The 21,912-nt window shown below is 32.6% G+C and overlaps 1 protein-coding gene and 1 pseudogene across 1 annotated transcript; both read left to right on the forward strand.

Annotated features, from left to right (window-relative positions):
* The first annotated feature begins 2,441 nt into the window (after nucleotides 1-2,441).
* Nucleotides 2,442-3,258, forward strand: LOC149962234 (protein lethal(2)essential for life pseudogene; annotated as a pseudogene).
* A 3,730-nt stretch (nucleotides 3,259-6,988) lies between these two features.
* On the forward strand, nucleotides 6,989-7,755 carry LOC149962235 (alpha-crystallin A chain-like). The gene is made up of 2 exons (XM_090167509.1): nucleotides 6,989-7,596; nucleotides 7,731-7,755. The coding sequence occupies exon 1, from the start codon at nucleotides 7,008-7,010 to the stop codon at nucleotides 7,563-7,565; it is 558 nt and encodes a 185-aa protein (XP_090023635.1). The 5' UTR covers nucleotides 6,989-7,007; the 3' UTR covers nucleotides 7,566-7,596; nucleotides 7,731-7,755.
* Nucleotides 7,756-21,912: the final 14,157 nt, after the last annotated feature.

The raw sequence follows: 21,912 nt of genomic DNA on the forward strand, positions 1-21,912 counted from the left end.
ATAGAGTAATGGCACTTTGACGTGCTAGTACGTCACTCATGTTCTTTCTTACAGATAAAAAATTAGCGACCATTGGCGGCCATGGCTAAAGCTACGGAGTGCTACTACTCTATACTAGGCTCCGAAGCTCGTGTAAGACTAAAAACGAGTTGGAGTAAAAAGGGATTAGTTAAAGGTTAAAGGTAATTTATTTGCCATAGCAGCCGTTGTTTTGTTTTAAGATGGCGACCGGTGTTGAGGTCATCACTATATGACTCATTTTTCTCATTTATTTAAGCAAATTTTAAAGTCATTAAATATCATTTAACAATTGGATTTCCGTTATTAATAGATTGCCACTTGTGAAGATGTTCAAAACCCGTCATGTTTTCGTGAAACGAAATTTAAGCTGACGAATTTTCTATATAAGTTGGATTACTCTCTCAGTCTCTCTACACCTCCTTTCGAGGAAGAGTAAAAAGTTAAACCTTGGAGCTCTGAAACAAGCGAACAAAATTCGGGACAGGGTAAATCTTACCCCGAGAACAGGCGAACAAAACGTTTAAGGGTAAAAAGTTTACACTTTTTTTTCCTGGGACAGGCGAAAAAAACCACTACTACACTACTGCCTAGTCGTGGTTTCGCGAAACAAATTCTGAAATTTCGAGTCGGCGCACTCATTAATTATACGTGTGGCGCCATCTATCACTTTCAAAGTACATTAGTACTATTAATTCAATTGTATAGTTCCAGCTGCTAACAGCGGATGGCGCCACCGACAAATGATAGCATTCTCAATTTTGTTTCGCGGAAGGCAGATTAAAATTGTCATTCTAGCGGTACCAGACTTGGAATTAGCGGGAGTCTTGGGGCCAATGGCTCTTAATAAAAATCAGTGGGCTCTTAAAATAAATCATTCGAACGGGGGTTGCGGACCACCGGGGCTCTCAATTTAATTAAAAAATATTTATTAAACATTTTACGGAAATTTCTGGAACATGATTTCATGGAAGAAGAAAGCTAAGGAATAGAATTGAGGCGCGCGATTCACACCCCATGCGAGAACTCCGCCACCCCCAGGGGGGCGATTCCGTAAGAAATCGAATGGGAATTCGATCTCGATACCCTATACCATGTCGAGATCGACTTCGACAATTTGCATTGATTTATGCTTATTCGAAATCTTTACCGAATACCATTCGTCGAGATGTCGAAGTTCGAAATATAGTTTTCGATCGAAAATTCGATTTTGAATATTTACAGAATAGGCCCCCTGGTGGGAGAATTAGAGGGGTGAAAAAAGGGGTTATCGTGGTAAAATATTTGTGACGTAGCATAGAAATAGAACTGTTTAGCGTAGTCCATGTTGGCGCCCTCTTTCCATAGGAAAAAATATATTTTCAAAATTACAGTGATATTAAACACAGTACCTTCCCATTTTATAAACTTTATAGCTAAATTAGATTTAAAATCATCAGCAAAAACAGTTAAAATCTTGTCATTGTGGAGATGTTGTGGTTAAGAAAATAACGCGCGCAACCGCAACGGCCAAAAATATATTAGTTATCTAGATGGCCGCATCATGGTGCGATGAAGCTAGTTTGCTGTCACGTGTCAATTTTACCTCGATGCGATCCCCATATTTTCAACCCACCCCATTCACCCGTTTGTGGGAGTTGGCCGAGGGGCTGATCACTCCGCGTAATCGGTGTACAGAGCCGTACCTTTGACTGTACTAATGGGACTACGCGTAATCTTTGAAGTCCCTGCCTTTGGCAGTGCTAATCTAAGTGTAATCCGGTGTACAGACTTTCTAAGAGCGGTTAGCCCCTCGGAGTTGGCATCAATCCTTGGGTAGATCTTCGATACTCAATTCTATTCCTTAGCTTTCTTCTTCCATGATGATTTGTACGCCGTTTTTGAAACTATGTTTTCCTATACGAGAGCGGGATCCAGGCTCGGACTGGCACCTAAAATCGGCTCGGGCATTGTAGAGACGCCGGCCCCTACTAGACGCTGGCTAGACGGCCCAGATCGGCCCACTAAGAATTTGCCCAGACCGGCCCATCGGGAATTTGCCCGATCTGCCCTATGGCCAGTCCGGGCCTGGCGGGATCTAGCGTTACAAATGATTAGGTGTGATATTATAATACACTTGCCCCCGTAAAAAATATCACTATTTCCAAGTCTGAGCGGTACTATTCCCAATTCAATGGTTGCAACACGGAGAAGACTGGCGAGTAGCCAATCAAATTCAAACAACCAAACGCGCGGACAGTACGCGCACGCGCAGTCTACCGCTCTTTTTTCCCCCGCGGCTACGAGAGAGCCTCCGAGTGTTTTCGAGAAAATTCGGTTCCATTCTGGAGAACGCATTTTGTAGGTATAAAAGGCTCCACAGCCGACTTCGATCACCAGATTCGAAACGGCCAAGCAACTGAGCGGAGTACTAATTTGGGTCAAATACTATAATCAGCGACTCGGCGTTACTTAAACAAATTTTTGAGTTTTCAGTCAGCGATATAAAAAGATTAAAGAAATAATGGAATTTTCAAGATGCTTAGTTCCCAGTTACAACGTCGGCAATTTGTGGGATGCGTTCGATTTTCCTTCGAAGATTGGCGACCAGCACTTTGGTCGAGGCCTGCTGAAGGATGACTTCGTGAGGCCTTCGTTGATCCACGGACATTACATCCGCCCTCGTCGCCAGCACGTTAGCCGGGCCGGTACCGGGCTGTCCGACGTCAAGGACGACGGCAAGAGGTTCCTCATTTCCTTGGACGTCAGTCACTTCCGCCCGGACGAAATCGAAGTTAAGACTGTTGACAGTAGCGTCGTCATCCACGGCAAACACCACGAGAAACAAGACGAACACGGCTACATCCAACGGGAATTCACCCGTCGCTACGTGCTACCCGAAGACGTGTTACCCGAACAAGTGTCATCGTCGCTGACTCCCGATGGCTTCCTGATGGTTGAGGCCCCCAAGAGGGCCATCGAGCCGCCGAAACCCAACGAACGCGTCGTTCCAATTACTATGCAAGAGAAGAATGTGATCTCCGGGTTGCCAATGTTCGAAAGTTTAAAATCCCACAGTTTCGGTGAAAAACCGGCCAAAAGCCACAACCCCGTTACATTCATGAAAAACACAATTTTTTGGGACCGAATTAAATTAATTTTTATTTGTAATTGTATTATATTTATTTTTTATTTTTTGTTAAAATTATAATAGTCATATTTAAAGAACTAGTTTACTTTATCCTCCTTGCTTATCCATAGGTAGCAACTCTACCATTTTATTCATTATACATTTTTGAATTGTGGAGATCGAAATGTCGGGGTTCTGGCTTAAAGTTAGTGCAATTGATATTATTGGCCTCAAAGCTAGATCTCCTGCAATATGCATTTCCACAGTAACGTGATGAAACTGATGAGTATTTAAGCCTCTGAATGCTCCCCCTCCCCAACCATTTGACCCTTGCTCCTCTTCAAATTGGATAAGAATGTGACCTCCCCCCTCCCCTCAAGCCGGCCGAGGAATCTGACAAGTAGAAACTGATTCCCAAGTTCAAGGTCGATTTTCTCCATAATGTTTTTTTTTCTATCAAAGATAATTTAATTACCTCAATTTAAAGCTTAATAAATAACATTTACCACCGATTTTTAATTTACAAAATGTTCTTGTCAATTCCTTGAGTTCAAAACTCGTTGTGATAAGTTTGTTTTGTAAGTTTTTATAAACGTTCCTAAATAAATGTACTATTTTTCATAAAATTTCGTTTGGTTATTTGAAGTAAATAAGGACAAGCCGAAATATAGCTTTCACATCGTATGTTTTAATTACATACCCTAGGCATGTCCGAAACAGTACTCATTTTATGCATCAAATGGGAACCAAATATCGTGATAAAACCTTTCTAGAGATGCCGGGAGTAGTGGCGTACTCCGGTAATCCCAAGCGTCTGGGAGGCAGAGTTTGTGGATGGCCGTGTGAGAACGACCACGAATCCCCCAACGGGTGGTCGGAATACATCCGCCATGGGTGTCCCCACCCCTGTCCCCACTTATACCCTCGTTAGCGTGGCCGTTACACATATCTCGCCCTGATTAATCCGGTGGACGGGCGGACCACCTTTGTCCCCCCCCCCCCCCATCCCGCTCACGCCTCAAAATCTTCGCTGGGCTCGCGGTCTTCTCAGACCCACTCAGCCCTTGTATCTTTCTTCCTTGAATAAAAAAAAAAACTTACTAGAGCAATGGCACTGTGACGTCATAGTACGTCACCCATGCTCTTGACTTAAGATAAAAACTGTCGGCCGCGGCCAGAGCTACGAAGTGCTACTACTCAAGCGTCAGTTACAAGCAGCGGCGGCGATCGGAAAATATTTCTGTGGGGGCCCGGGCCATTATTTTTTAATCCAAAAATGCATATACTTAAAACTGAAGCAAGAAAATGTACAGCTCTAAATTTCTATATATTTTTAAAAGTGTTCTTTATAATATCTCATCCGGCATGGATTACATTGATAATAAAAGTTAAGTCGATATCTTTAGAAAAATATCTGTGTACATGGCTAGATAATTAAGCCCTTCTTGGCCACATACTTAACGAAGGTATTTGAGGCAAAATAGGGTACACGACGGGGCGATTTTCTGTTTGGACGAATCTATCGAAATCAATTTTACGGTTATATCATCTTAATGCTACTCGCATCTGCAATCTCAAAATAACTTCTGTCAAAAGACTGAATTTGGACCCAAATAAAGGCAGTGATATTATAAATTTTACCCTGGTTGCTATTTTTCCTCAATTTAATTTCTGTGGGGGCTCTGCCCTCGTTTGGATTTCCCTGTGGGGGTTCGAGCCCCAGAGCCCCCACGGGATCGCCGTCACTGGTTACAAGTTAGTACCATACAAATGATTGTACGTTACACAGCTTCATTTAGTGGCGTACTTACGGATATGGTTACTTATGATTGTACATATAAACACGGCTCGCAGCTTCATTTAGTGGCGTACTTACGGATATTGTTACTTATGATTGTACATATAAACACGGCTCACAGCTTCATTTAGTGGCGTACTTATGGATATTGTAACTTATGATTGTCCTTGCACGTTACACGTCATTGCTTATTTTATTTTATTTACTCTAATTTTCCCAAAATTAGGCGAATTCACTCAAACATTGTGTAACTTACTGAAAAATACTAAAATTTACACAATTTTTATACATTTGGGATCATAAATATGTATTAATGTTTTAAACATTTTAAAGTGATTTTCCTGCGTCAAATCACAACAAGAAAATTTCTTGGGGTTGTCAAAAATATTTTCGGTTGCCACGAGAAAACTTTAGCCCATTTAAAAATTTCCCATTGAAAGCTTCACTAAATTTTTTAAATTGTCGATATAGTCTTAGTCGATAAATCAAAATAACGGTCAAAAACGCCGCCGATCAGGGGCTTAGGAACTGGGGGGGGGGGAGGGGGGCAATGCCCCTACCTAGAATTTTGCTGGGAGGGACAGCTAATGTTATTGCCTCCTCCAACCTTTTGGTCAGTTGAGATTTTCAAAAGGCTCAAATTCTCATTTTAAAAGCATATAAATCGTATAGAACCTCAACTGTGTTTAAATTTCAGTCTTTTCCCGTCATTTTACACAGTAGTAAAAAGTACACATGCATTCGAAGAAGGTACACTCCAATAAACCAGGAATTCATAGTTCGAGGTATGAATTCCTGACTCGATTCCTGATTAAACATTCAAAACCATTCTCCAGACCATTTTTCATTTCTCTTTGCCCCCTCCAACTTCTAGAACGTTCCTACGCCCCTGCCGCCGATCAGTTTAGTAAAATATTTTCGGCGGCGTAATCGTCGGCCATTTTCGGTATGGAGATACAGGCCGGAAGGCAGGCAAGGCTGCCAGATTTCGATAGACCGAAAACCGCCAACTCTCTCAATGTTTTCTTTTTCTAAACGAAAATTTTGCGGCGTAGCTATCGACTAAGACCATCGGAATCATTCCAATCGTAATAACAAATAATTGCATTCACCTATTTTACAAACCTTACGTAAAAATTATTTTCCCATCTATTCATTAAACCGACTCGATCCTGAATCGAGGGAACTTAGTTAAAAAAAAACATACCAAAATAATAAATAACCCACCCAAAAATAGCGTGTAAATACGAGGCCAAACTTTCATTGCCAAGTCAAATATTAGGATTTTCCCGAAATAGTTAACAAAAGCATAAGCGTAGAAAACAATTTTCTTGTTGTCATAATATCATTAAGACCCAGAAACATCTAGAGAATAACGAATATTCTATTTCTAGAACTTTCTTGGGCTTCCCCCGTCAAAAGAAACGTTTAACGCGTCATCGCCATTGTTGCAACTTGCAAAAATGAGTTTTGACGGTTTCCCGTTTCCGCCAATTTATTAATTTTTGGCCGACGAAACCGATAAATAACGAAAGATATTAGAAAATAAATAATAGTTGCAATTGGTTTCATCGATCTATCTATTATAGTTTTCTAGCAGAATTAAAAAAAGGGCAAAAATTTCACCTGTCGAAGACTTTTTAAACAGAGTGTACAGAAACATCTGGTGAATAACAAATATTCTAGAACTTTCTGGGGCTTCCCCCGTCAAAACCAAGTTCACAAACATTTAAAAGCGCCATCCTTACACTCAACCAATCGCATCGTCCCATCGCGGAGAAGACCGGCGAGTAGCCAATCAAATTCGAACGAACAAACGCGCGCACAGTACGCGCACGCGCAGTATACCGCTTTTTTTCCCCCCGCGGCTACGAGAGAGCTTCGAGAGGCGCCTTCGAGAACTTTCGGTTCCATTCTGGAGAACGCGTTTTGTAGGTATAAAAGGCTCCACAGCCGACTTCGATAACCAGATTCGAAACGGCCAAGCAACTGAGCGGAGTACTAATTTGCGTCAAATACTATTATTAGGGACTCAGCGTTACTTAAACAAATTTTTGAGTTTAATAAAAGATTAAAGAAATAATGGAATTTTCAAGACGCTTAGTTCCCAGTTACAATCTCGGCAATTTGTGCGATGCGTTCGATTTTCCTTCGAAGATTGGCGACCAGCACTTTGGTCGAGGCCTGCTGGAGGATGACTTCGTGAGGCCTTCGTTGATCCACGGACATTACATCCGCCCTCGTCGCCAGCACGTTAGCCGGGCCGGTACCGGGCTGTCCGACGTCAAGAACGACGGCAAGAAGTTCCTCATTTCCTTGGACGTCAGTCACTTCCGCCCGGACGAAATCGAAGTTAAGACTGTTGACAGTAGCGTCGTCATCCACGGCAAACACCACGAGAAACAAGACGAACACGGCTACATCCAACGGGAATTCACCCGTCGCTACGTGCTACCCGAAGACGTGTTACCCGAACAAGTGTCATCGTCACTGACTACCGATGGCTTCCTGATGGTTGAGGCCCCCAAGAGGGCCATCGAGCCGCCGAAACCCAACGAACGCGTCGTTCCAATTACTATGCGAGAGAAGAATGTGATCTCCCCCCTTGCCACCAAGCCTGTCGAGGGAACTGACAAGTAGAAACTTTTATCAAAGCAAATAATTTAAAGGCCTAGGTTTTCTTCTGCCTGTCCCCCTTTAAATAAGGCCAACATGTTCAGCGGTTGGCCTACCACCAGGGTATTTGTGCTATACTAAGTTAATTTAAAGGGGGACAGGCAGAAGAAAACCTAGGCCTTTAATTACCTCAATTTAAAACTTAGTAAATAATAACATTACCACCGATTTAATTTACAAAATGTTCTTGATATTTCGTTCAAAACTCGTTGGGTATAAGTCCTTTTTGTAAATTTTTATAAACGTTCCTAAATAAATGTTCGATTTTCCATAAAATTTTTATTTGGTTATTTAAAGTAAATAAGAAATGTGTGTAACTGAATTCTTAAGGGGGAGGGTCGGTGTATGTGAATGTTAAAAGGGGTCGAGAAGGGGGTTGAATTTTAGTACAGTCAAAGGTAGGCCCTAGGCGGGTCTGGCTACCCCATCCCCCTTGTCTACGCCACTGTTGACCAGATAAGTCTATAACCAATTCCTTTATTGTTATAAAAGTATTCAGGACCCAGTTGGAAATCAGTCTTTGACTGAACTGGTTATCCCAATAAATCATTATTATTATTATTATTAATAAAAATAACCAATTTTGGCACTCTTATTTTTACAAACTCGCTGTCATTCTAGATAAAACTTTCTCAAATTAAACGCGCGACAGATATGGGACTGACTCATTTATTGTTATTTACGGATGTAGTTCGCTATGTAAACTTGTGTAAAACTATTATTGGGGACACGGCGTGGCCCATATGTAATGTTTACATCTAAATCTGGTAAAATGCGTGATAAATAATTTTTTCCATCTGAATACTATAAACGTTATTTTATGCAGTTACAAAACCAGAAATAGATTTTAAAAAATATGAAAGATCTTATACCTTCGACGCTAAAAATCGTGAATTGATAAAATGAACAACAATAACAAAGTCGTTATGAAAGTGGTAAGTTTCTTGCGACATCTCCCGTCGCGCATTATAGTCATAATTTTTTGGTCTCTTGTCCATCGGAATCCGGTGGCCATCTTGCACGGTGGTCCAGCCCCTCCACGAGGCTAAACCATAGACAGCTAAACGTATATTTCCGCGACGTGCCAGCGTTGCCAGACGTATAATATTTATCGTACACGTCGATAATTTCTACATAACTTTTGGGACGTTCGATATAATTTCAATGGCGTACTATATAGTACGCATTTTTCGATAATTCAGTTCACGCGTAGGATAATGTACGATATTTTTTTTAATTGGCTGAAAACCAGTTGCATCCATTGAACTGGCCCTAAATGGGTTAGAGTGTGCAATAACTGGTGGCTTTACCGGGGTGTCGGGGTCCGGCTCTTGTAACCCATAAGGGCGGTGGCGCACTGGGAGATGTTAGCTCTGATCAAATGGTCCTATCTCCACCTCCGACTTCGGTCAGGTTTGGGCTGGAAAATGAGCTTCGGCTCAGGCTAACGGAGAGGGTCCGTGCAGACTGGCCGCCTCGGCGGATTGGGTAGCCTGCTGTGGGGCGGCGAGCCTCCATATGCGGGCACGGCGGTCCTGTTTCCCGGCCTTTTGGAGTCACACCGGGATCTCCGGTGCCAGCTGTGCCGGGTTACTTGAACTGCTGTGTGCTCGTCGTTCCCCTTTAGGAGCTCTCTCCAAAGGGCTTGACTCCCTGCCTCCATAGGTGGGGTGTCGGCTGGAGTTGCTACAGCATACATTCTTAATCCCACTGCTGTGTGCGAAGTGGGGATTGATCCACCCATTGCTGCACCTTCTGCTGGGTTGAGTGGCTTCCGTGAAAGGTGCGACCATCAGTAGTAGGGTTCTGCTACCCATGCTGGATTTGTCACCTGTCCGGGCTTGGGGACGCTGGCGTAGGGCACTATGATGATAGGCCTCCGGTGGTATGGTCTCTGTTACTAGGTACACCGGGCTATAAATTCTGACACACTGCATCCATTGAATTGGGAATAGTACCGCTAGAATGACAAAGGTGCGTTCGGGAGCCATGGTTTCGGAAAACAAATTCTGAAATTTCAAGTCGCCGCAATCAGCCGTCAACTCTATCATTATACGGGTGGCGCCATCTATCATTTTAAAAGTACACTAGTACTATTAATTCAATTGTATGGGATATAGTTCCCGCCCGCTAACAGCGGATGGCGCTACCAACAAATGATAGAGTTCTCAATTTTGCAAAAATTGGCCGCGTCCAGTGACGCTCAACGGAGGTGAAATTGTTGATTAACCGTTGATCTCCGTTTGCAATAGTGACGCCACGTCTGTTGAACGCTTTTTTACGATTGTTGTACATTTTATCAAATATCTTCTGTCGTGTCGTCTGCAACTAGCCTTCCCGCGTGCTGTGACGTTTATCAACAAAATAAGCGGCTCTTCTAGCCGCTTATTTCGATAGCTATTCGATTGCAATCGTGACGTCAAGGCCGGAAATAAAAAAAGTCGTACAGTAGAGAATGCGCATTCAACGAAGTTTGTTGACGGTTACGGAACGCAACCATTGTTTCGCGGAAGGCAGATTGAAATTGCCATTCTAGCGGTACTATTCCCAATTCAATGGTTAAAACTGCGATTTTTAAACCTAAGTAATATTAGTTCACAAGTTCATGCACGATTTACGAACCTTCAGTTTTTAACACAAAAGTTAAATCTACCGCCAGTTTTCAGGCATACGAGAATTTTTTCTGAGATCGATAATTTTTTAGCTGTGGTACGATAATTTAAGATTCAGGAACTGGCAACGCTGCGACGTGCTGACGCCATAGACCCTAGTCTCTATGGAGAGAGAGGGGAGATCTGAGTGGGGAATACCAAGGACAGTAGATACAGGGACGAGAAAGTGTATTGGCGGCCTCTGTTGGAATATATCACCTAAAACGACCTAAATGGCGGTCACCTAATTTTAGCGGTTCTTGACGAGGCTTAAGTGTTGAAAACAAATGGGCATTTTTTATTTACGATCGTAGTTTTATTTTTAATTTAACATCAAAATGGTAAAACCTAACTACAATAATACTGTCCAACAACTAAGGTTAGCTACTAGTATATTTTTGTGCTAAAATGGTTAAATAGATTCTATTTTTTCAGTGAAAATCAAAGATTTATTTCACTAAATATAGATTTTGTTTTTAAATGCATAAAGTTAGTAAATGAAATAATATAATAAAGCCCTGTAAAATCCTATAATTTTGAAAAAATAAGTCCTATATTTTTAGAAGTATAATCCTATTTTTCCTATAAAAAAAATTGAAGATTTGCGTGGGGGCTACGGTAGATGAGTCCCACCATCTTGTTTTCTTGTCCTTTTCATGACGGGGTCGTCCTCCTTTGCTCTCCGCGCTGAGCACAGGTCCGTAACCAGCCGCCAAAAGTGGGGGGCGCCAATGTCTTGACACTAAAAATCGTAATTTTTAACTCTCACTCCTGAATTTAGTAAATATACCGAAATTGGCTTTATTTGGTTATTTTTTAAATTATGAATTTCGACTTCGTTGAAAACAGAATATAACGGAAACAACATGCACTATACTTTAAATATGCAAATAAAATTATTTCAACATGCACTATACTTTAAATATGCAAATAAAATTATTTCAACATGCACTATACTTTAAATATGCCAATTAAATTATTTCAACATGCACTATACTTTAAATATGCCAATTAAATTATTTCAACATGCACTATACTTTAAATATGCAAATTAAATTATTTCAACATGCACTATACTTTAAATATGCAAATTAAATTATTTCAACATGCACTATACTTTAAATATGCAAATTAAATTATTTCAACATGCACTATACTTTAAATATGCAAATTAAATTATTTCAACATGCACTATACTTTAAATATGCAAATTAAATTATTTCAACATGCACTATACTTTAAATATGCAAATTAAATTATTTCAACATGCACTATACTTTAAATATGCAAATTAAATTATTTCAACATGCACTATACTTTAAATATGCAAATTAAATTATTTCAACATGCACTATACTTTAAATATGCAAATTAAATTATTTCAACATGCACTATACTTTAAATATGCAAATTAAATTATTTCAACATGCACTATACTTTAAATATGCAAATTAAATTATTTCAACATGCACTATACTTTAAATATGCAAATTAAATTATTTCAACATGCACTATACTTTAAATATGCAAATTAAATTATTTCAACATGCACTATACTTTAAATATGCAAATTAAATTATTTCAACATGTACTATACTTTAAATATGCAAATTAAATTATTTCAACATGTACTATACTTTAAATATGCAAATTAAATTATTTCAACATGCACTATACTTTAAATATGCAAATTAAATTATTTCAACATGCACTATACTTTAAATATGCAAATTAAATTATTTCAACATGCACTATACTTTAAATATGCAAATTAAATTATTTCAACATGCACTATACTTTAAATATGCAAATTAAATTATTTCAACATGTACTATACTTTAAATATGCAAATTAAATTATTTCAACATGCACTATACTTTAAATATGCAAATTAAATTATTTCATCATGCACTGTACTTTAAATATGCAAATTAAATTATTTCAACATGCACTATACTTTAAATATGCAAATTAAATTATTTCAACATGCACTATACTTTAAATATGCAAATTAAATTATTTCAACATGCACTATACTTTAAATATGCAAATTAAATTATTTCAACATGCACTATACTTTAAATATGCAAATTAAATTATTTCAACATGTACTATACTTTAAATATGCAAATTAAATTATTTCAACATGCACTATACTTTAAATATGCAAATTAAATTATTTCATCATGCACTGTACTTTAAATATGCAAATTAAATTATTTCAACATGCACTATACTTTAAATATGCAAATTAAATTATTTTAACATGCACTATACTTTAAATATGCAAATAAAATTATTTCAACATGCACTATACTTTAAATATGCAAATTAAATAATTTCAACATGCACTATACTTTAAATATGCAAATTAAATTATTTCAACATGCACTTTACTTTAAATATGCAAATTAAATTATTTCAACATGCACTATACTTTAAATATGCAAATTAAATTATTTCAACATGCACTATACTTTAAATATGCAAATTAAATTATTTCAACATGCACTATACTTTAAATATGCAAATTAAATTATTTCAACATGCACTATACTTTAAATATGCAAATTAAATTATTTCAACATGCACTATACTTTAAATATGCAAATTAAATTATTTCAACATGCACTATACTTTAAATATGCAAATTAAATTATTTCAACATGCACTATACTTTAAATATGCAAATTAAATTATTTCAACATGCACTATACTTTAAATATGCAAATTAAATTATTTCAACATGCACTATACTTTAAATATGCAAATTAAATTATTTCAACATGCACTATACTTTAAATATGCAAATTAAATTATTTCAACATGCACTATACTTTAAATATGCAAATTAAATTATTTCAACATGCACTATACTTTAAATATGCAAATTAAATTATTTCAACATGCACTATACTTTAAATATGCAAATTAAATTATTTCATCATGCACTGTACTTTAAATATGCAAATTAAATTATTTCAACATGCACTATACTTTAAATATGCAAATTAAATTATTTTAACATGCACTATACTTTAAATATGCAAATAAAATAATTTCAACATGCACTATACTTTAAATATGCAAATTAAATAATTTCAACATGCACTATACTTTAAATATGCAAATTAAATTATTTCAACATGCACTTTACTTTAAATATGCAAATTAAATTATTTCAACATGCACTATACTTTAAATATGCAAATTAAATTATTTCAACATGCACTATACTTTAAATATGCAAATTAAATTATTTCAACATGCACTATACTTTAAATATGCAAATTAAATTATTTCAACATGCACTATACTTTAAATATGCAAATTAAATTATTTCAACATGCACTATACTTTAAATATGCAAATTAAATTATTTCAACATGCACTATACTTTAAATATGCAAATTAAATTATTTCAACATGCACTATACTTTAAATATGCAAATTAAATTATTTCAACATGCACTATACTTTAAATATGCAAATTAAATTATTTCAACATGCACTATACTTTAAATATGCAAATTAAATTATTTCAACATGCACTATACTTTAAATATGCAAATTAAATTATTTCAACATGCACTATACTTTAAATATGCAAATTAAATTATTTCAACATGCACTATACTTTAAATATGCAAATTAAATTATTTCAACATGCACTATACTTTAAATATGCAAATTAAATTATTTCAACATGTACTATACTTTAAATATGCAAATTAAATTATTTCAACATGTACTATACTTTAAATATGCAAATTAAATTATTTCAACATGCACTATACTTTAAATATGCAAATTAAATTATTTCATCATGCACTATACTTTAAATATGCAAATTAAATTATTTCAACATGCACTATACTTTAAATATTCAAATTAAATTATTTCAACATGCACTATACTTTAAATATGCAAATTAAATTATTTCAACATGTACTATACTTTAAATATGCAAATTCAATTATTTCAACATGCACTATACTTTAAATATGCAAATTAAATTATTTCAACATGCACTATACTTTAAATATGCAAATTAAATTATTTCATCATGCACTATACTTTAAATATGCAAATTAAATTATTTCAACATGCACTATACTTTAAATATGCAAATTAAATTATTTCAACATGCACTATACTTTAAATATGCAAATAAAATTATTTCAACATGCACTATACTTTAAATATGCAAATTAAATTATTTCAACATGCACTATACTTTAAATATGCAAATTAAATTATTTCAACATGCACTATACTTTAAATATGCAAATTAAATTATTTCAACATGCACTTTACTTTAAATATGCAAATTAAATTATTTCAACATGCACTATACTTTAAATATGCAAATTAAATTATTTCAACATGCACTATACTTTAAATATGCAAATTAAATTATTTCAACATGCACTATACTTTAAATATGCAAATTAAATTATTTCAACATGTACTATACTTTAAATATGCAAATTAAATTATTTCAACATGCACTATACTTTAAATATGCAAATTAAATTATTTCAACATGCACTATACTTTAAATATGCAAATTAAATTATTTCATCATGCACTATACTTTAAATATGCAAATTAAATTATTTCAACATGCACTATACTTTAAATATGCAAATTAAATTATTTCAACATGCACTATACTTTAAATATGCAAATAAAATTATTTCAACATGCACTATACTTTAAATATGCAAATTAAATTATTTCAACATGCACTATACTTTAAATATGCAAATTAAATTATTTCAACATGCACTATACTTTAAATATGCAAATTAAATTATTTCAACATGCACTTTACTTTAAATATGCAAATTAAATTATTTCAACATGCACTATACTTTAAATATGCAAATTAAATTATTTCAACATGCACTATACTTTAAATATGCAAATTAAATTATTTCAACATGCACTATACTTTAAATATGCAAATTAAATTATTTCAACATGCACTATACTTTAAATATGCAAATTAAATTATTTCAACATGCACTTTACTTTAAATATGCAAATTAAATTATTTCAACATGCACTATACTTTAAATATGCAAATTAAATTATTTCAACATGCACTATACTTTAAATATGCAAATTAAATTATTTCAACATGCACTATACTTTAAATATGCAAATTAAATTATTTCAACATGCACTATACTTTAAATATGCAAATTAAATTATTTCAACATGTACTATACTTTAAATATGCAAATTAAATTATTTCAACATGCACTATACTTTAAATATGCAAATTAAATTATTTCAACATGCACTATACTTTAAATATGCAAATTAAATTATTTCAACATGCACTATACTTTAAATATGCAAATTAAATTATTTCAACATGCACTATACTTTAAATATGCAAATTAAATTATTTCAACATGCACTTTACTTTAAATATGCAAATTAAATTATTTCAACATACACTATACTTTAAATATGCAAATAAAATTATTTCAACATGCACTATACTTTAAATATGCAAATTAAATTATTTCAACATGCACTATACTTTAAATATGCAAATAAAATTATTTCAACATGCACTTTACTTTAAATATGCAAATTAAATTATTTCAACATGCACTATACTTTAAATATGCAAATTAAATTATTTCAACATGCACTATACTTTAAATATGCAAATAAAATTATTTCAACATGCACTATACTTTAAATATGCAAATTAAATTATTTCAACATGCACTATACTTTAAATATGCAAATTAAATTATTTCAACATGCACTATACTTTAAATATGCAAATTAAATTATTTCAACATGCACTTTACTTTAAATATGCAAATTAAATTATTTCAACATGCACTATACTTTAAATATGCAAATTAAATTATTTCAACATGCACTATACTTTAAATGTGCAAATAAAATTATTTCAACATGCACTATACTTTAAATGTACAAATTAAATTATTTCAACATGCACTATACTTTAAATATGCAAATAAAATTATTTCAACATGCACTATACTTTAAATGTGCAAATTAAATTATTTCAACATGCACTATACTTTAAATATGCAAATTAAATTATTTCAACATGCACTATACTTTAAATATGCAAATTAAATTATTTCAACATGCACTATACTTTAAATATGCAAATAAAATTATTTCAACATGCACTATACTTTAAATATGCAAATTAAATTATTTCAACATGCACTATACTTTAAATATGCAAATTAAATTATTTCAACATGCACTATACTTTAAATATGCAAATTAAATTATTTCAACATGCACTTTACTTTAAATATGCAAATTAAATTATTTCAACATGCACTATACTTTAAATATGCAAATTAAATTATTTCAACATGCACTATACTTTAAATATGCAAATAAAATTATTTCAACATGCACTATACTTTAAATGTGCAAATTAAATTATTTCAACATGCACTATACTTTAAATATGCAAATTAAATTATTTCAACATGCACTATACTTTAAATATGCAAATTAAATTATTTCAACATGCACTTTACTTTAAATATGCAAATTAAATTATTTCAACATGCACTTTACTTTAAATATGCAAATTAAATTATTTCAACATACACTATACTTTAAATATGCAAATTAAATTATTTCAACATGCACTATACTTTAAATATGCAAATTAAATTATTTCAACATGCACTATACTTTAAATATGCAAATTAAATTATTTCAACATGCACTATACTTTAAATATGCAAATTAAATTATTTCAACATGTACTATACTTTAAATATGCAAATTAAATTATTTCAACATGCACTATACTTTAAATATGCAAATTAAATTATTTCAACATGCACTATACTTTAAATATGCAAATTAAATTATTTCAACATGCACTATACTTTAAATATGCAAATTAAATTATTTCAACATGCACTATACTTTAAATATGCAAATTAAATTATTTCAACATGCACTTTACTTTAAATATGCAAATTAAATTATTTCAACATACACTATACTTTAAATATGCAAATAAAATTATTTCAACATGCACTATACTTTAAATATGCAAATTAAATTATTTCAACATGCACTATACTTTAAATATGCAAATAAAATTATTTCAACATGCACTTTACTTTAAATATGCAAATTAAATTATTTCAACATGCACTATACTTTAAATATGCAAATTAAATTATTTCAACATGCACTATACTTTAAATATGCAAATAAAATTATTTCAACATGCACTATACTTTAAATATGCAAATTAAATTATTTCAACATGCACTATACTTTAAATATGCAAATTAAATTATTTCAACATGCACTATACTTTAAATATGCAAATTAAATTATTTCAACATGCACTTTACTTTAAATATGCAAATTAAATTATTTCAACATGCACTATACTTTAAATATGCAAATTAAATTATTTCAACATGCACTATACTTTAAATATGCAAATAAAATTATTTCAACATGCACTATACTTTAAATGTACAAATTAAATTATTTCAACATGCACTATACTTTAAATATGCAAATAAAATTATTTCAACATGCACTATACTTTAAATGTGCAAATTAAATTATTTCAACATGCACTATACTTTAAATATGCAAATTAAATTATTTCAACATGCACTATACTTTAAATATGCAAATTAAATTATTTCAACATGCACTATACTTTAAATATGCAAATAAAATTATTTCAACATGCACTATACTTTAAATATGCAAATTAAATTATTTCAACATGCACTATACTTTAAATATGCAAATTAAATTATTTCAACATGCACTATACTTTAAATATGCAAATTAAATTATTTCAACATGCACTTTACTTTAAATATGCAAATTAAATTATTTCAACATGCACTATACTTTAAATATGCAAATTAAATTATTTCAACATGCACTATACTTTAAATATGCAAATAAAATTATTTCAACATGCACTATACTTTAAATGTGCAAATTAAATTATTTCAACATGCACTATACTTTAAATATGCAAATTAAATTATTTCAACATGCACTATACTTTAAATATGCAAATTAAATTATTTCAACATGCACTTTACTTTAAATATGCAAATTAAATTATTTCAACATGCACTTTACTTTAAATATGCAAATTAAATTATTTCAACATACACTATACTTTAAATATGCAAATTAAATTATTTCAACATGCACTATACTTTAAATATGCAAATTAAATTATTTCAACATGCACTATACTTTAAATATGCAAATTAAATTATTTCAACATGCACTATACTTTAAATATGCAAATTAAATTATTTCAACATGTACTATACTTTAAATATGCAAATTAAATTATTTCAACATGCACTATACTTTAAATATGCAAATTAAATTATTTCAACATGCACTATACTTTAAATATGCAAATTAAATTATTTCAACATGCACTATACTTTAAATATGCAAATTAAATTATTTCAACATGCACTATACTTTAAATATGCAAATTAAATTATTTCAACATGCACTTTACTTTAAATATGCAAATTAAATTATTTCAACATACACTATACTTTAAATATGCAAATAAAATTATTTCAACATGCACTATACTTTAAATATGCAAATTAAATTATTTCAACATGCACTATACTTTAAATATGCAAATAAAATTATTTCAACATGCACTTTACTTTAAATATGCAAATTAAATTATTTCAACATGCACTATACTTTAAATATGCAAATTAAATTATTTCAACATGCACTATACTTTAAATATGCAAATAAAATTATTTCAACATGCACTATACTTTAAATATGCAAATTAAATTATTTCAACATGCACTATACTTTAAATATGCAAATTAAATTATTTCAACATGCACTATACTTTAAATATGCAAATTAAATTATTTCAACATGCACTTTACTTTAAATATGCAAATTAAATTATTTCAACATGCACTATACTTTAAATATGCAAATTAAATTATTTCAACATGCACTATACTTTAAATATGCAAATAAAATTATTTCAACATGCACTATACTTTAAATGTACAAATTAAATTATTTCAACATGCACTATACTTTAAATATGCAAATAAAATTATTTCAACATGCACTATACTTTAAATGTGCAAATTAAATTATTTCAACATGCACTATACTTTAAATATGCAAATTAAATTATTTCAACATGCACTATACTTTAAATATGCAAATTAAATTATTTCAACATGCACTATACTTTAAATATGCAAATAAAATTATTTCAACATGCACTATACTTTAAATATGCAAATTAAATTATTTCAACATGCACTATACTTTAAATATGCAAATTAAATTATTTCAACATGCACTATACTTTAAATATGCAAATTAAATTATTTCAACATGCACTTTACTTTAAATATGCAAATTAAATTATTTCAACATGCACTATACTTTAAATATGCAAATTAAATTATTTCAACATGCACTATACTTTAAATATGCAAATAAAATTATTTCAACATGCACTATACTTTAAATGTGCAAATTAAATTATTTCAACATGCACTATACTTTAAATATGCAAATTAAATTATTTCAACATGCACTATACTTTAAATATGCAAATTAAATTATTTCAACATGCACTTTACTTTAAATATGCAAATTAAATTATTTCAACATGCACTTTACTTTAAATATGCAAATTAAATTATTTCAACATACACTATACTTTAAATATGCAAATTAAATTATTTCAACATGCACTATACTTTAAATATGCAAATTAAATTATTTCAACATACACTATACTTTAAATATGCAAATTAAATTATTTCAACATACACTATACTTTAAATATGCAAATTAAATTATTTTTAAATAGTAAATAGGCATTTTTTTAAATTGCAAACGTTTAATAGTGCAAAATATCATATCTTGTAATATTAACATATATTTGTTTTCTTTGATTAATTTAAGATGTAATTATGATAAAGCGTTTTTGCACAAAATATTTTTAGTTTCTCCGTTTAGTTTTCTAAATTAATTCCCGCAGTTTTAAGGGGGAAGTGTGTAAAATAACATTATTGTTTTGTAAATATTATATTGCTTTGTATATATCTCGAAATTAATTATCAGTGTAAATATTTCATTTTGTTATTATAACCTGCCTAATGACCTTGCGAAGCATCTTTTCCCCCGGATATTGCCTGTCAGGGGGGTTTTTATGATGCTTCGGAAACTTGCGATTTATGAGCACTTAAGCGCAAGTTTCGGAAATCTGTCATGGAATTGAAGAAAGAGACGCGTTCTCTCTTTGTCACGACAGCGCCCGCGCACCGATTGAAGCCTATTAGCGTTAAAGGCGAGGAAAAGCGATCGGTGCTCGGTACCCCAAGGCCAAAACCATAAAAGTAAAAGTTCTAAAAATTGAGAATAAAAAATAGGAGGGGAAAGGTTCACTTTCTCCTCAGTTACATTTTTAGCGGCAACCCATAAGGTTAAGATTTCAATTCCTCTCCAGAAGAGAGAAATTCTCCAGTTAGAGAAACAGTTTAACCATAAGTTAATAGAATAAACAAGTTGAGCAGGCAATCCTGTGTTGTCTAAAGTTATTTCATCCGACTTAAAACGACAAACGTTTACAAACTAAGCGTACATTTTAATTTTAGTTAATTAGTTAAGCCCCGAAGGCTTACCCCCACTAGTAACTCGCAACAAAGTGTCCTGTGAGGCTTCGAAAGTTGGTCTTTCTAATTCTAACCGAACTTCTGTATACATTTATTTATGCTGACAAAATAAATTTTCTAATATACATGTATAATACCTAGGTGTCTTAATCGTAAATTGACGAGTTGTAGCTTTCAGTCAAGTTTAATGGTGGCTGAAACTTGAACTTTTAATGTTTTTAATTGCCAGTACAAAATGCTTTCTAATAATTCCAGTCCCATACGGTTTCTTTGTTCGTTTTTTAATTTTAATGGATTTTGGTTCTTGGCAGAGGTGGGCAAAAAGTTGCGAGCGTTCGGAAAAATGAGCATATAGAGTTTTAAACACGGCTTGCTCAAGTGAGCGAGTACTCAAGGCAAACGAGTTTATTTTCTCTATCTCTAATTGAGAAGCCTCTGGGCGAGCGCCGAATAGTTCGCTCTGGCGTTGATGGCTGACGGCGCGCTGAGGGAGATTCCCCCCTCGACGGGTTAGTTCCCTCACTTTTAAGCGCTCACCGCGCGCTGAGCGAGATCTCCCGATCGTCGGAATAGCCCCCTCACTTTTAAGCGACGCGTTAGTACCCTCAGTAGAAAGCGCTGACGCAGCGTTGAGGGAAAATTACCGAGAGAAGGAATAGTTCGCTCAGATTTGAGCGCTAGCTACGCGCGGATTTTGATCACGGTGAGCGACGGTAAAGTTCGTTTACGCAAATCGCTCACAGCGCGGCGAGCAAAAATTTCAAAAATCAAACATTAAACTATTACTCGGCTATGGGTTTATTATTTACTTTTTTTATTAATAAAATGAAGGGTACTCTAAACGTCGGGAGTTAATGATATCTCCGATTGAATAAAATTCAAAGGTTCTTCCGAATTTATCCAACGATAAACTAGACTGCAAATATTCCGTTTAGTGTTAAAAGA

Source organism: Leiobunum rupestre, chromosome 1 (assembly GCF_980474605.1).
Source record: "Leiobunum rupestre chromosome 1, qqLeiRupe1.1.hap1, whole genome shotgun sequence".
Taxonomy (NCBI): Eukaryota; Metazoa; Arthropoda; class Arachnida; order Opiliones; family Sclerosomatidae; genus Leiobunum; species Leiobunum rupestre.

Coding starts and splice junctions, on each gene's coding strand:
- LOC149962235 (XM_090167509.1), top strand. CDS start 7,008: ATGGAATTTTCAAGACGCTTAGTTCCCAGTTACAATCTCGGCAATTTG.